The following is a 15,162-nucleotide window of genomic DNA, read 5'->3' as shown; positions in this document are numbered from 1 at the left end:
GTAGGATAAGGGTACGACTAAAAGCTATGAGAATTGGTCGTCTAGAACGTCCGGAACAGAGAGTAAAAGGAGGTTTCTGGGGCGATAAAATAGCTTCAAGGTAAATGTACAGACAAAGGTATGGTAGGATGTGAATACAGTGGAGGTACACCTAGGTATTTGAGTGATGATGAGAGAGATATTGTATCTAGAAACATCATTGAAACGAGGTGATGTCATCGCGTGTGTGTGGTGGAACTGAAAAGGTTGGAAAAGGTATAATGAGCAGGGCTAGAGGCTCTACAGTGAAATAAGCCAATAAACACTAACCAGAACAGCAATGGACAAGGCATATTGACATTAAGGAGAGGCATGCTTAGTCGAGTGATCATAAGGGTCTAGTGAGTAGTGAGGTTGGTTGGGGTAACGGCGATTCAGACAGCTAGCCGTGCCATCGGTAGCAAGCTAGCATAGGATGGAGGTCTGTTTTTAGCCACCTCGTGCGTTTCCGTCGGTAGATTAGTGGGGTTCCGTGTGGTAGAGGGGATCATTCCAATTGGCGATATAGTTATAGTGACCCAAGAAAAATGGTCCGATAGACCTATTCAGATAGCAGCCGATAAGACAACTAATGATTAGAGGGCTGCAGATGGGCATTCAGGTAACGTCGCGAGGGAGGGGCCAGTTGGATAACTCCCTCGGGCAAATAACGTCAGTAGTCCAGTCATGAAGGCCCGGTGGGGCTCCGCATCGGCAGTAAAACGGGTCCGGACAGGTGATTGTAGCCCAGGAGTGGCTGATGGAACTCTTCAGCTGGCTAGCTCCGGAATAATTGATGTTTGCTCCGGGATCTACATAAGCCAATAGTCACACGGATAGCAGCTAGCTAGCTGCGAGATCCAGGTGTAAATGTCCAGAGCTTGCGGTTGAAATTCAGGGATATGATGATTGATTTATTCCACATTTCCAGTGGGTCAGAGGTTTACATACTCTCAATTATTACTTGGTAGCATTGCCTTTAAATTGTTTAGCTTGGGTCAAACGTTTCAGGTAGCCTTCCACAAGCGTCCCACAATAAGTTGGTTGAATTTTGGCCCATTCCTCCTGACAGAGCTGGTGTAACTGAGTCAGGTTTGTAGACCTCCTTGCTTGAGGTCAGGGCTTTGTGATGGCCACTCCAAAACCTTGACTTTGTTGTCCTTAAGCCATTTTGCCACAACTTTGGAAGTATGCTTGGGGTCATTGTCCAGTTGGAAGACCCATTTGCGACCAAGCTTTAACTTCCTGACTGATTTGAGATGTTGCTTCAATACATCCACATAATTTTCCTGCCTCATGTTGCCATCGATTTTGTGAAGTGTACCAGTCCCTCCTGCAGCAAAGCAACCCCACAACATGATGCTGCCACCCCCGTGCTTCACGGTTGGGATGGTGTTCTTTGGCTTGCAAGCCTCCCCCGTTTTCCTCCAAACATAACGATGGTCATTATGGCCAAACAGTTTTATTTTTGTTTCATCAGACCATAGGACATTTCTCCAAAAAGTATGATCTTTGTCCCTATGTGCAATTGCAAACCGTAGTCTGGCATATTTATGGCGGTTTTGGAGCAGTAGCTTCTTCCTTGCTAAGCGCCCTTTCAGATTGTGTCGATATAGGACTCGTTTTAATGTGAATATAGATACGCTTGTACCCGTTTCTTCCAGCATCTTCACAAGGTCCTTTGCTGTTGTTCTGGGATTGATTTGCACTTCTCGCAACAAAGTACGTTCATCTCTAGGAGACAGAATGCGTCTTCTTCCTGAGCGGTATGACGGCTGCGTGGTCCCATGGTGTTTATACTTGCATACTATTGTTTGTACAGATGAATGTGGTACCTTCAGGCATTTGGAAATTGCTCCCAAGGATGAACCAGACTTGTGGAGGTCTACAATCTACAATCAATCTTGGCTGATTTCTTTAGATTTTCCCATGATGTCAAGCAAAGAGGTACTGAGTCTGAAGGTAGGCCTTGAAATACATCCACAGGTACACCTCCAATTGACTCAAATGATGTCAATTAGCCTATCAGAAGCTTCTAAAGCCATGACACCATTTTCTGGAATTTTCCAAGCTTTTTAAAGGCACAATCAACTTAGTGTATGTAAACTTCTGACCCACTGGAATTGTGATACAGTGAATTATAAGTGAAATAATCTCTAAACAATTGTTGGAAAAATTACTTGTGTCATGCACAAAGTAGATGTCCTAACCGACTTGCCAAAACTATAGGTTTGTTAACTTCTTCGATATAGGGGGCGCTCTTTAAATTTTTGGATAAAAAAACGTTCCCGTTTTAAACAAGAGATTTTGTCACGAAAAGATGCTTGACTATGCATATAATTGACAGCTTTGGAAAGAAAACACTCTGACGTTTCCAAAACTGCAAAGATATTATCTGTGAGTGCCACAGAACTGATGCTACAGGCGAAACCAAGATGAAATTTCAAACAGGAAATGCCCAGATTCTGAAGGCGCTGTGTTCCAATGTCTCCTTATATGGCTGTAAATGCGCCAGGAATGAGCCTACACTTTCTGTCGTTTCCCCAAGGAGTCTGCAGCATTGTGACGTATTTGTAGGCATATCATTGGAAGATTGACCATAAGAGACTACATTTACCAGGTGCCCGCTTGGTGTCCTCCGTCGAAATTATTGCGTAATCTCCAGCTGCATGCAATTTTCCATTTGGTTCAGAGGAGAAACCAAGCTGCCACGAATGATTTATCATCGAATAGATATGTGAAAAACACCTTGAGGATTGATTCTAAACAACGTTTGCCATGTTTCTGTCGATATTATGGAGTTAATTTGGAAAAAGGTTTGGCGTTGTAATGACTGAATTTTCAGGGGTTTTCTTAACCAAACGGAGCGATTTCTCCTACACAAATAATATTTTTGGAAAAACTGAACATTTGCTTTCTAACTGAGTCTCCTCATTGAAAACATCCAAAGTTCTTCAAAGGTAAATTATTTTATTTGAATGCTTTTCTTGTTTTTGTGAAAATGTTGCCTGCTGAATGCTAGGCTAGCTATCAATACTCTTACACAAATGCTTGTGTAGCTATGGTTGAAAAGCATATTTAGAAAATCTGAGATGACAGTTTTGTTAACAAAAGGCTAAGTTTGTGAGCCAATATATTTATTTCATTTCATTTGCGATTTTCATGAAAAGTTAACGTTGCGTTATGGTAATGAGCTTGAGGCTATAATTACGCTCCCGGATACGGGATTGCTCGACGCTAGAGGTTAACAAGAAATGTGTGGAGTGGTTGAAAAACAAGTTTTAATGACTCCAACCTAAGTAAATGTAAACTTCTGACTTCAACTGTAGCTAAATTGCTACTATATTAGTGCCAAAATTTGACTGTAGGGTGTCAGCAAATATAATAAAAAGTTTACCCTATTCACCTATGGCAAAGATAATTATCAGACACAGATGGAAGGGAAACATATGTTTCCAGCATGGAACAAAAGAGGGGGAAGGGTCGTTCAAAACTCTGGTGCAGTTGTCATGTCAACACATCCGTCAGTGCTGCTGTGAACCGTATCACAAGAGACATGCCAAAACTATGTATTAAAAATGGACATCATTGATGCAAGTTCAATGTTGTTTGAGTTGCTTTGAGTATCACCAAATATGCTTGAGATGATTTTACTACAACACTGCATCCAATTTGCTTGACATAGGTGTTTCAAAGAGCTGTCAGTCAAGGCGAGCTCATGAATATGTGCTCGACACCCACTCAACCGGTCTGTTCAAACTTCCTGGTAGTTAGCCATTGAAAACAAAAATCTAACAAAATTGAATATTATGGGTGGTATTTTAGTTTCTCAAAAGGCTATTTTACCTGGGAATCAGAATGACTGTTCTTGACCTTTAAAGACAGGTCTGTAAATGCAAAGGAAGGAAATAAAAGGTAGGAGACTATAACACAGTGTTAAGTACCTCAAAGGACCATAAAGGTGATCACTCTACAAACTATCATCACAAAATAAATGTGTGGTGTGATTTAAGGAAATCACAAATATTATGGACACATTAGAAATAGTGGATATTTGGAGACTAAAAACACCGACCTCGTGAGATATACTTGGAGGAGACTTAATCAAGCTAGTCGTCTTGACTACTTTCTTATCGCTTTCTCTCTTGCATCAAAGGTTTAAAACATTTTTATAGGAGGCAGAATAAGATCGGATCATCATCTAATTGGCATTAACATAGCTCGTAGATTTTCCACGGGGATACTGGACATTTTATCAAAGTTTACTGGAGGACAACTTATTTTTAACTAGTACAAAATCATTTATAACAGAATTTTTCCAGTATAATATAGGTTCAGCAATTCACCTTATTGTTTGGGATACCTTTAAATGTACCTTCAGAGGTCATTCAACTCAATATTCATCAATAATAAAAAATAATTGAAAAGCAGTTTCTGCCAATTATTTTAGGCAGATGTTCTCTTTTCTGCCTCATCCTCTCCCACTGAAGATTATGGTAAGGAATTCTTTCCAAATCATTTAAAAAAAATGGAAAATTAACAAAATGTACAGAAGAATCTGTGCGAAGGCCAGATTACAGATGAATAACTTTGAGGCTATTAAATCCTTTCAGTCTGTAAAAATCCCAGGGCTTGATGGCATACCGGCAGAGGTATATCCTTAGCCTTATTTGATATTCCAAAAGCTCTATTGTTAGATTGTTTTAACTACTCCTATAGAAATGGTAGTCTATCGGGTACTCAGCAGGAAGGTCTGATTTCTCTATTATTAAAACAAGACCCAGATGGCAAATATAAAGACCCGGTCTATCTAAAAAAACTGGAGGCCCCTTACACTTAAATGTTGTGATGCAAAAATACTAGCGAAATGCATAGCACTCAGAATTAAAAGGGTTTTACAAAGTTCTGTTCATCCTGATCAGACAGGTTTTTTTACATGGACAATACATTGAAGATAATATACGACAACTACTAGAATAGAACATCATGAAACATCTAAGAAGCCAGGCCTGGTATTTATAGTGGATTTTGAAAAGCATTTGATAAAGTACGACTGGATTTTATAATTGCCTGGATTTTTTTTCAATTTCGGTAATTCTCTTTTACCCATTCTCTAAAATGGGTAAAAAATAATTTATAGCAACCCCAGGTGTAAATGAGGAAATAACAGCTACTTCTCAGAGATTTTTGAATTGTCAAAAGGAGTTAAAACAGGGGTGTTCGCTGTCACCATATATATTCGTTATGGCCATTGAAATGCTAGCTAGATCCAATGACAACATTAGAGGATTAGAAATCCAAGACTTAAAAACAAAAGGTGTCCATGTATGCCGATGACTCAAGTTTTATATTAAGTCCGCAAGCTTAAGTAAGTGTACAATATTACGTACTGTTAGATCTTTTAAAAAATACAACTTTCACATTACCCTGCAGTTTACCTATAAAATGGGCTGATGCTGAAGTAGACATACTTGGTATTCATATCAAAAAAGATATAAGTAAGCTCTCCACAATGATTTTCAATAGAAAACATGTAAAAATAGACATGGTCCTGCAACCATGGAGAGATAAATACCTGTCTATTTATGGAAAAATTGCCCTGATTAACTCCTTAGTCATATCTCAGTTTACTCACTTACTTATGGTGCTTGTTTTTCAAATCATATGAGCAAAAAATATTTAGCTTTATCTGGGACGCTGAACCAGACAAAATAAAACGTACCTATCTATATAATGAATATGAGTTGGGTGGGTTGAGATTATTAAATATAAAAGCACTAAAGCTTTCTCTAAAAGCTTAATTTATTCAAAAGGTTTACTTGAACCCTAAATGGTTCAAGTGGATTACTAATAAAAGCTCATCGATTGCCTTTGTGCATATTGCCATGTCTCATTTTCAATTAATTGAAAATTATACTTTTTTCAAAGTATCTCTCTTTTTCAAACGAGCAATGCAGGGCTGGCTACAATTTCAATTTCATACCCCTGAAAAGATAGAACAAATATTACAACAAATATTATGGCTACTCAAATGTGCTGGTTGATAGAATACCTGTATTTATGGGAAAGATGTTTGAAAAGGGTATTTTGTTCTTAAATTATATTGTAAATTGGAATGGTAGAGTTATGTCCTTCATGGAGTTATCAGAATTGTACGGGAAGATCTGCTCAATCCAAGAGTACAACCAATTGATTACAGCAGTACCCCAAAAATGGAGGAGGTAGGGAACTGGTCTGTCTGCCCAATATAAAGGATCAAAACTGGCAGAGGAATAAAAACAGCATAAACAGGAAAGTACACCAGTTTCATTTGAGGACCAGGATGTTAACAACTGTGCCATACAGATGACAAAATAGTTGGGAAGACATTTTTTGATGTACCGATTCCACGGTACAGGGTGTATGAGATGATATATAAAACACCACAAGATTCAAGACTTCGTGCTTTTCAGCTAAAAATATTATATAGAATTCCTGCGACCAACAAAATGTTGAATAATTGGGGCATAAAATCATCGAAGCTTTGCAGATTTTGTTGTGAGGATACAGAATCAATAGACCATTTATTTTGGTATTGCCCTCAGGTAGCCTGTTTCTGGTCTCAGGTTCAGGAATGGCTGAAAATGCATAGCATTGATCTAAAATGTACCCTAGAAAAAGTACTGTTAGGAGGTCTGGAGAGACTGGGTCAGTCAATTACTAATATACTAATACTCTTAGTAAAAGTATTTATCTTCAACTCGCAATCTGTGGATTCTATTCGATAGATTGAAATTGTACGTTAAACATCACAGCATAGTTGAAAGATATGTGTTGCGTAGAATCCCGAAGTGGGTGGCAAGCAGAGATAGATGGGATGGGCTGAGGGAAGCTGAGGGTTGGGATGTGGAATTGTAGTGGGAGTGGAGTTGCTGTGCGAGAGATAGAATGATGGTCAAAGATAAGTTTTAAAAAAGAAAAGTCTAAATAAAATGTAATAAAAATGATGTTTGAATGACACTGAAGGGCAGTGTGTCACGCCCTGGTCTTAGTATTTTGTGTTTTCTTTCTTTGGTCAGGCCAGGGTGTGACATGGGTTTATTTTGTGTATGGGGGTTTTTCGTAGGTTTTGGGATTGTGGCTTAGTGGGGTTTTCTAGCATAGTCTATGGGTGCCTGAGGCGGTTCTCAATCAGAGGCAGGTGATTCTCGTTGTCTCTGATTGTGAACCATATTCCGTTTCTTGTTTTTGTATTATCGTGTTTATTCGTTTATTAAACATGCATCTAAACGCTGCATTTTGGTCCGACTCTTTTTCACCCGAAGAAAACCGTAACACAGTGGTTTGCCTGAGGCGGATGCCGTGCAGGTGTTTGTACACATGCATATACACACACTCTCATTCAAATAAACGCATACAAGAACACACACATACATGTGTCATGACGTTTCCCTCTTTGGGTACAGCAAGCACCATCCCCCTCTCCCTGTCTCTCTCTGCTCCTTCAACCAGGAGGTCATAAACTCCTCGAAGAGATTATCTCCTCATGGACACAGCATAAGAGACTATGAATTTTCATAGAGAACAAAGGAATAAAAGGTCGGTGAAGAATCCAGCTACGAACTGGTTTGTTTGTTACAACTTGGGGAAGCTCATGGGAGACGGTGTGGCCACATTACCATAACGCTGTTTATATAATAGCCCCAGATATGAGGTTTACATCTAATTGTTGTAGAAGATGAATGAGTGAGTATGATACTGTTTGTAAAATTGTGTAGTGTGATTTTGGACTGTTTAATGAAGGAAACTCCAATTCCCTTTTGAGTTGAACTAAATCAGAAGACCGCCCATGAGCCCAGTTAGGGTCAGGCATCCTGGGACAGCCCCTTTTCTGCAATTCCGAATAAAACCCAACTTTGAGAAATTCTCAGTAGACCATGTTTCTCTCAATCACGGGAGGACAAAGGTTGCAGACCATTGCTGAATATTTTAACCATACCACGTGGTTAGACTATCGATACCGACAGAATAAGAACAAGTCTTTGATATTAATTACTAGTCTGCAACTAGGAATTCGGTATCATTGAACGCGAAGAACGACAACCACCGAAACATCCATTCTACATGAATGAATGTCACTCTGAACTATCCACTATAATCACGACAGAGAGAGAGAGACGGACAATTCTACAAAAGAAACAAACTTTTCAACAGCGATCAAGACGACACACTGAGCGTAAATATATATATTGATTGCAATTGTTCCCGAATGAGTGAGCGTTCATGTTTAAAGGATTAGCATTTCAATTGTTATAATTATTAACTCTGTGGTGACTTCTTAGTCGACCCCCACTTCCCTTTTGTCTAACAAACCGCCATACCGGTTTAGCCCACTAGGGCACATTTCCCTATCATTTCTTGTAACCATATTTACTTTGTTTGTTTGTGTGTGCACTTCTGTGATTGTTTAGTTAGTTTATAAATAAATGATTTAAGACAATTGATGTATGGATGACTCATAGTGAAGACTGGGTTCGTGCAGATAACCAACAATTTACAACGTTTGGAATGAGACTAACGTGAGGTAAAGTAAATAATTAATTAATTCGAAGACTAATTGATCAGATATAAAATATCTGAAAGGTTATATTGGGAAATTATAACTTTGTAATCTGAATATTTTCCTTGGTGCCCCGACTTCCTAGTTAATTACAGTTACATAATTAATGAGTTTAATCGCGTAATACTAATTACAGAGAATCTTTGATAAAAACTATAAGTCTTCAGTTTAATGATAGTAAAGACACGACACATGTAATAGTGCCAGACATGCACACAAACATATACAGTTGGCAATGCTGTTCTGATTTTAGTTGTCCTTGATGTCCTGTTTAAAATGTTGTTTTTTTTATCATATTTTTTTGCATTGTAGTTTGCTGCTTTCTTGTGTCTTTATTTTTTCTCTTTAGTTCATTCTCTTGGTTGTTGGTGCATTGGGGGGGGTTCTTGGGGGTGGGGAAATAATTGTATTTTTTATTTTTCTTCTTTGGGGGGGGGGGGGGAACTGTGGGAGGGGTCTCGAATGGTTGAGGGACAGCTATTGGGGAACTGTGGGGGGGGATCTTGGAGGGTTCGGGTTCACGTTTATTGGCCTGTTGGGAGATATGTCAACGTGCCCTTGAGCAGGGCATTGACCCTGGATGCTTCTGTGTGTCGCTCTGAATGGGAGTTTGTTGGATGACTGGTATGATGGAGTTGTTGAGCGGCTTCACTGCAAGTATATTTGTTGTTTCGGATATTCATAAAAAAAAAAATTGAAATAAAATAAAGAAGGAAATAGAGGGATGGGGAGGAGAGAAGGGGTGCAAGAAATTAGGGTGACAAGAACTCTCCCATATGATGGCACCATATGCTCCACAACAATGACATTGTTACTGCTGAAGAATGGACTCGTCTTGGAGCTTTTGTTGCCATTGTGGGGTCCATGAAAAGTCTACATTTAAAACACACTTGGCCGAACTGTTTTTCTATGTGTCTGGAAAGGAGAGGAGGAAGAGGGGTGGAGGAAAGAGAGAAGGCAGAGAGAAGGGGGAGAGGGGGGGGAAGTGGTGTGTTACAGTGGACAAAGGAGATAGGTGAGTCATCACCATGGTGTTCTAAGAGCACTGTTGTGAGTTTACAGCAGCTGTTGTTCCTGCTGGAGGACATGGCTGAGACATTCTCAGTGTGTGTGTGTGTGTGTAGCTGAGACATTCTCCAGTCTATAATAGCCACTGAGACCACGGCTCCCTGTAACCCTAAACCTGGAACTGAACCCAGCCACAGCCCTTAGCCTGCCAGTCTGTGTGTGTGTGTGTGTGTGATGGGTGTTTAGAGGAGGCTACACACTCCTCCATAAAGAGAGACTGACAAGGACAGTGGTCTGAGAGTGTGTGTGTCTGTGGACAATGGCTTACCATCCTGGCAGTGCTCTCTCTCTCTCGCTCCCGCTCTCTTCCGCCCGGCCCATGACTCCGCAGCAGCTGCTGGGCATCATGGATGGCCTGGGTGACCACATCCCCCTCTCCCAGAAATCCTGCAGAGAGAGAGAAGGAGGAGAGAGAGAGGGAAGAAAAGTGAGGAACAAATCGTCAGATGTTCAGATGTGCAGGGCACCGACAAAGTGTTGCAAATGTCAAGACAACAGAGTACACTTATTGTTTCAGAGGGAGAGTGTGGGTGGTGACAGACTCGCTGATAGAGCATAAGTCCTAAAGTCAAAGGGAGAACAAGCTCTCACACACACACACAGAGTGTTGACATGCCTGAAGGTAAAGAATGTCATGAGTGGAAGGAGGTATGTAATAGAGGTCGACCGATTAATCGGAATGGCCGATTCAAGTTTTCATAACAATCGGTAATAAACATTTTTGAACACCGATTGTGGCAGATTACATTGCACTCCACGAGGAGACTGCGTGGCAGGCTGACTACCTGTTATGCGAGTGCAGCAAGAAGTCAAGGTAAGTTGCTAGTTAGCATTAAACTTATCTTATAAAAACAATCAATCTTAACATAATCACTAGTTAACTACACATGGTTGATGATATTACTAGTTTAACTAGCTTGTCCTGCGTTGCATATAATCGCTGCGGTGCCTGTTAATTTATCATCGAATCACAGCCTACTTCAACAAACGGTTGATGATTTAACAAGCGCATTTGCGAAACAAAGCACTGTTGTTGCACCAAAGTGTACCTAACCATAAACATCAATGCCTTTCTTTAAAATCAATACACAAGTATATATTTTTAAACCTGCATATTTAGTTAATATTGCCTGCTAACATGATTTTCTTTTAACTAGGGAAATTGTGTCACTTCTCTTGCGTTCCATGCAAGCAGTCAGGTTATATGCAGCAGTTTGGGCAGCCTGGCTTGTTGTGAACTGTGTGAAGACAATTTCTTCCTAACAAAGAACATAATTAATTTGCCAGAATTGTACATAATTATGACATAACATTGAAGGTTGTGCAATGTAACAGCAATATTTAGACTTATGGATGCCACCTGTTAGATAAATACGGAACGGTTCCGTATTTCACTGAAAGAATAAACTTTTTTTTCAAGAAATGAGGCTCGTATTTCGGTGTGTTATTATGTTATAATTAAGTCTATAATTTGATATTTGATAGAGCAGTCTGACTGAGTGGGGGTAGGCAGCAGCAGGCTCGTAAGTATTCATTCAAACTTTCCTGCATTTGCCAGCAGCTCTTCGCTGTGCTTCAAGCATTGAGCTGTTTATGACTTCAAGCCTATCAACTCCCGAGATTAGGCTGGTGTAACCAATGTGAAATGGCTAGCTAGTTAACAGGTTGTGCGCTAACAGCATTTCAACCGATGACGTCACTCGCTCTGAGACCTTGAAGTAGTTGTTCCCCTTGCTCTGCAAGGGCTGCGGCTTTTGTGGAGTGATGGGTAACGATGCTTCGAGGGTGGCTGTTGTCGATGTGTCCCTGGTTCAAGCCCAGGTAGGGGCGAGGAGAGGGAAGGAAGCTATACTGTTACACTGGCAATACTATAGTGCCTATAAGAACATCCAATAGTCAAAGATATGTTTTTTAAAATATTTTTTGGTCCTCCAATAATCGTTATCTATGTTGAAAAATCGTTATCGGTCAACCTCTAGTATGTAGGTGTTGTGTGTGTGTGTGTAGCATTAATGTGTGTGTGCAGACAGACCCAAGTTAAGTGCAGGTCGTGAGGGGCTGTCTCTATGGTTGTCTCTGGGTCTGTACCCCCCCTGCAGTGTCAACGTGCCCAGCTCAAAGGACTGCGGGCTGGTGATGTTCCCAATGTCCATCCCCTTGGGCTTGGAGGTCAAGTTCAGAGGCTGGCTGGCTTCCTAAGGGGAAAAGATACAAAAGACTAGACCATCAGGGGTGTGTCAGCACAACACAGAAACACACAAACACAATACACTACACTGCTTATATTTATACGCTGAGTAAATATTTAAAAAACACAATGTACAGTTCTCATCCATGTCAATATAATAAACACACACACACACACCGAGGTATGAGGTGGGAGTGTATGTGTTAGGGTTATGCATGACAGATGTCATCTCACACCTCTGTAGTGTTTCTTTCATCTAATATTTCTGTTGCCTGTTCTTTCTCTTTGTCCTGATTATTTTGTTTAGTTATTTATGTGATGCCCTTTTCCACTTGAGAACCAACTGTGCAGAAAGAGCATGCATTGTGCACACAATTGTGAATGGGGTGTAGTGTACCAGAAACATCCATTGTTAATTTGGAGTGCATTGTTTTGACAGTGTTTTCAAAGAGATCTAGCCTGTATCTGTAGTCCTAAGAGAGCTAGCTTCTTAAGCATAAATCATAGTCCACAGAAGCTGAGGCGTATTAGTTCGGCCACAGGGCAAAACGTGCACCTCCCCACAACTTCCAACCAACCCGTCTCCCGGTACGAGTCCTCTATTCATTTGAATGTGATGACAGTTGGAGAAATTGCTTGAGCTGAGTTGAGAATTCGAAAAGTATGAAAGCCAACGGTCCAATATTCTAGAACACTGCTGTGTGTACACGTACACGTTTTGGATTACAGTATGATGAACCCTTTAGGCTCATACATAGTTCAGGGTTCAGCCACTAACATGACATTTGCACAAAAATACAAGTAAATCCATGCTAAAATAAGGCTTGAACCTGTGCAATATTTGCAGCTGTTATTTTCAGGAAGGGAATAAAACACAGAAAAGAAAGACATGGAACTGTCTTTATAGAAACATTAACATAATTTGCTTTCCTTTTATATTTTATTCCCTCTGCAAACGAACAGGTGCAAAGCTTGAATCTGGACATAGGTGTTACTGTAAAGTATAGTGTATAGTATTTAGTATAGTGTATAGTATCGTGTATAGTATAGCCAGTTCTACTGCATTTTTTCATTGTTCCCCTCTAATCAGGGACTGATTTAGACCTGGGACACCAGGTGTACGCAATTCATTATCAGGTCATTTGTAGGGTAAGAGTCAAATAACCCTGGTATAGTGTATAGTAAATTATGAACTGGGTGGTTCGAGCCCTGAATGCTGATTGGCTGTGGTATATCACGGCGTATACCACGGGTATGACAAAACATTTATTTTTACTGCTAATTACATTGGTAACCTTTTTATAATAGCAATAAGGCACCTCGGGGGTTTATGGTATATGGCTAATATACCACGGCTAAGGGCTGTATCCAGGCACTCTGCGTTGCGTCGTGCATAATAACAGTCCTTAGCCGTGGTATATTGGCCATGTGCCTTATTGCTTGAGTATAGTGTAGTATATAGTATAGTGCAGTGGTTCTCAATCCTGGTCCTGGGGACCCAAAGGGGTGCACACTTGTTTTTCCCTAGCACTACACACTTGTTTTGCCCTAGCACTACACACTTGTTTTGCCCTAGCACTACACACTTGTTTTGCCCTAGCACTACACACTTGTTTTGCCCTAGCACTAAACACTTGTTTTGCCCTAGCACTAAACACTTGTTTTGCCCTAGCACTACACACTTGTTTTGCCCTAGCACTACACACTTGTTTTGCCCTAGCACTACACACTTGTTTTGCCCTAGCACTACACACTTGTTTTGCCCTAGCACTACACACTTGTTTTGCCCTAGCACTACACACTTGTTTTGCCCTAGCACTACACACTTGTTTTGCCCTAGCACTACACACTTGAGTCAAATCATCAAAGCCTGATGATGAGTTGATGATTTGAATCAGGTGGGTAGTATTTATTATGGATCCCCATTAGCTGCTGCCTTCTTCCTGGGGTCCAGTGAAATGAAGGCTGTTATACATTTTTAAAAACATTACAATACATTCACAACACATTAAGTTTGTGCCCTCAGGCCCTACTCTACTATCACATATCTACAACACAAAATCCATGTGTACGTGTGTGTACACAAGAGTCCTCTGGTGGCATGTCTTTTGTGGTATGCATGGGTCAATACCTCTCACAAATACAAGTAGTGATAAAAGTGGAGAAGAGATTGACTTCGAGCCAGAAGAGATTGACATGCATATTATTAATGTTAGCTCTCTGTGTACATCCAAGGGCCAGCTGTTCTGAGCAAATTGCAATCGTCTTAAGTCCCTCTTTGTGGCACCTAACCACACGATTGAACAGTAGTCCAGGTGCGACAAAAGAAGGGTTTGTAGGACCTGCCTTGTTGATAGCACTGTTAAGAATTCAGAGCAGCACCTTATTATGGACAAACTTCTCCCCATCCTAGCTACTGTTGTATCAATATGTTTTGACCATGACAGTTTACAATCAAGGGTTACGCAAAGCAGTTTAGTCTCCTCAACTTGCACAATTTCCACATTATTCATTACAAGAGGTTTAGTGAACGATTTGACCCAAATTCAATGCTTTTAGTTTTTGAACTTATTCCTTGCCACCCATTCTGAAATTAACTGCAGCTCTTTGTTAAGTGTTGCAGTCATTTCAGTCGCTGTAGCAGCTGATGTGTATAGTGTTGAGTCATCCGCATACATAGACACACTGGCTTTACTCTAAGCCAATGTGTAAAAGCCGTTAGTAAAGATTGAAAAAAGTAAGGGGCCGAGACATTGCCCTGGAGAATTCCTGATTCTACCTGGATTTTGTTGGAGAGGCTTCCATTAAATAACACCCTCTGTGTTCTGTTAGACAGGTAACTCTTTATACACAATATAGCAGGGGGTGTAAAGTCATAACACAAGGTTTTCCAGCAAGACTATGATCGATAATGTCAAGTCGCACTGAAGTTTAACAAAAAAGCCCCAGCAATCTTTAGATCATAACTTTCTCTGCTGTGCTGTGCTTGATGAATTCCTATAAGCGTGCTAAAAGTCTTCTCAAATTGTAGTGCTAGGGCACTATACCATATAGTAGGTATGTGGTGCCAAACTGGATCTTAACATCTACTGCTTTCTCAGTCAGGCAGGAGACCACTTCCTGCTGTAGATTAGCAACCCAGAACTGTGTGAGTGTGTTTGCCTCAAAAATAATCTTGCTTCAAACAGTTTATTCCAGTTAAGAATAACAATTATTATTGTATTAACAGAAACAGTTCCAACCCAGACAAATTTTTTTCAACAATAGTTTCAACAGTAAGATGTACAGT

General features: G+C 40.3%; 1 protein-coding gene across 3 annotated transcripts in view; it reads right to left on the bottom strand.

Moving 5' to 3' along the window:
• Nucleotides 1–15,162, bottom strand: part of LOC109891077 (transcription factor SOX-13-like) — a 70,038-nt gene that overhangs the window by 11,617 nt on the left and 43,259 nt on the right. For all 3 annotated transcript variants that reach the window (XM_031825134.1, XM_031825136.1, XM_020483375.2), the window contains 2 exons: nt 11,718–11,880; nt 9,954–10,072 (listed from right to left, as the gene is read on the bottom strand). In XM_031825134.1, the coding sequence (XP_031680994.1) occupies nt 9,954–10,072; nt 11,718–11,880 (282 nt within the window). The remainder of the gene's footprint in view (nt 1–9,953; nt 10,073–11,717; nt 11,881–15,162) is intronic.

This window comes from Oncorhynchus kisutch, linkage group LG5, assembly GCF_002021735.2.
Source record: "Oncorhynchus kisutch isolate 150728-3 linkage group LG5, Okis_V2, whole genome shotgun sequence".
Taxonomy (NCBI): Eukaryota; Metazoa; Chordata; class Actinopteri; order Salmoniformes; family Salmonidae; genus Oncorhynchus; species Oncorhynchus kisutch.
This window is presented reverse-complemented; position numbering and strand designations above follow the sequence as displayed.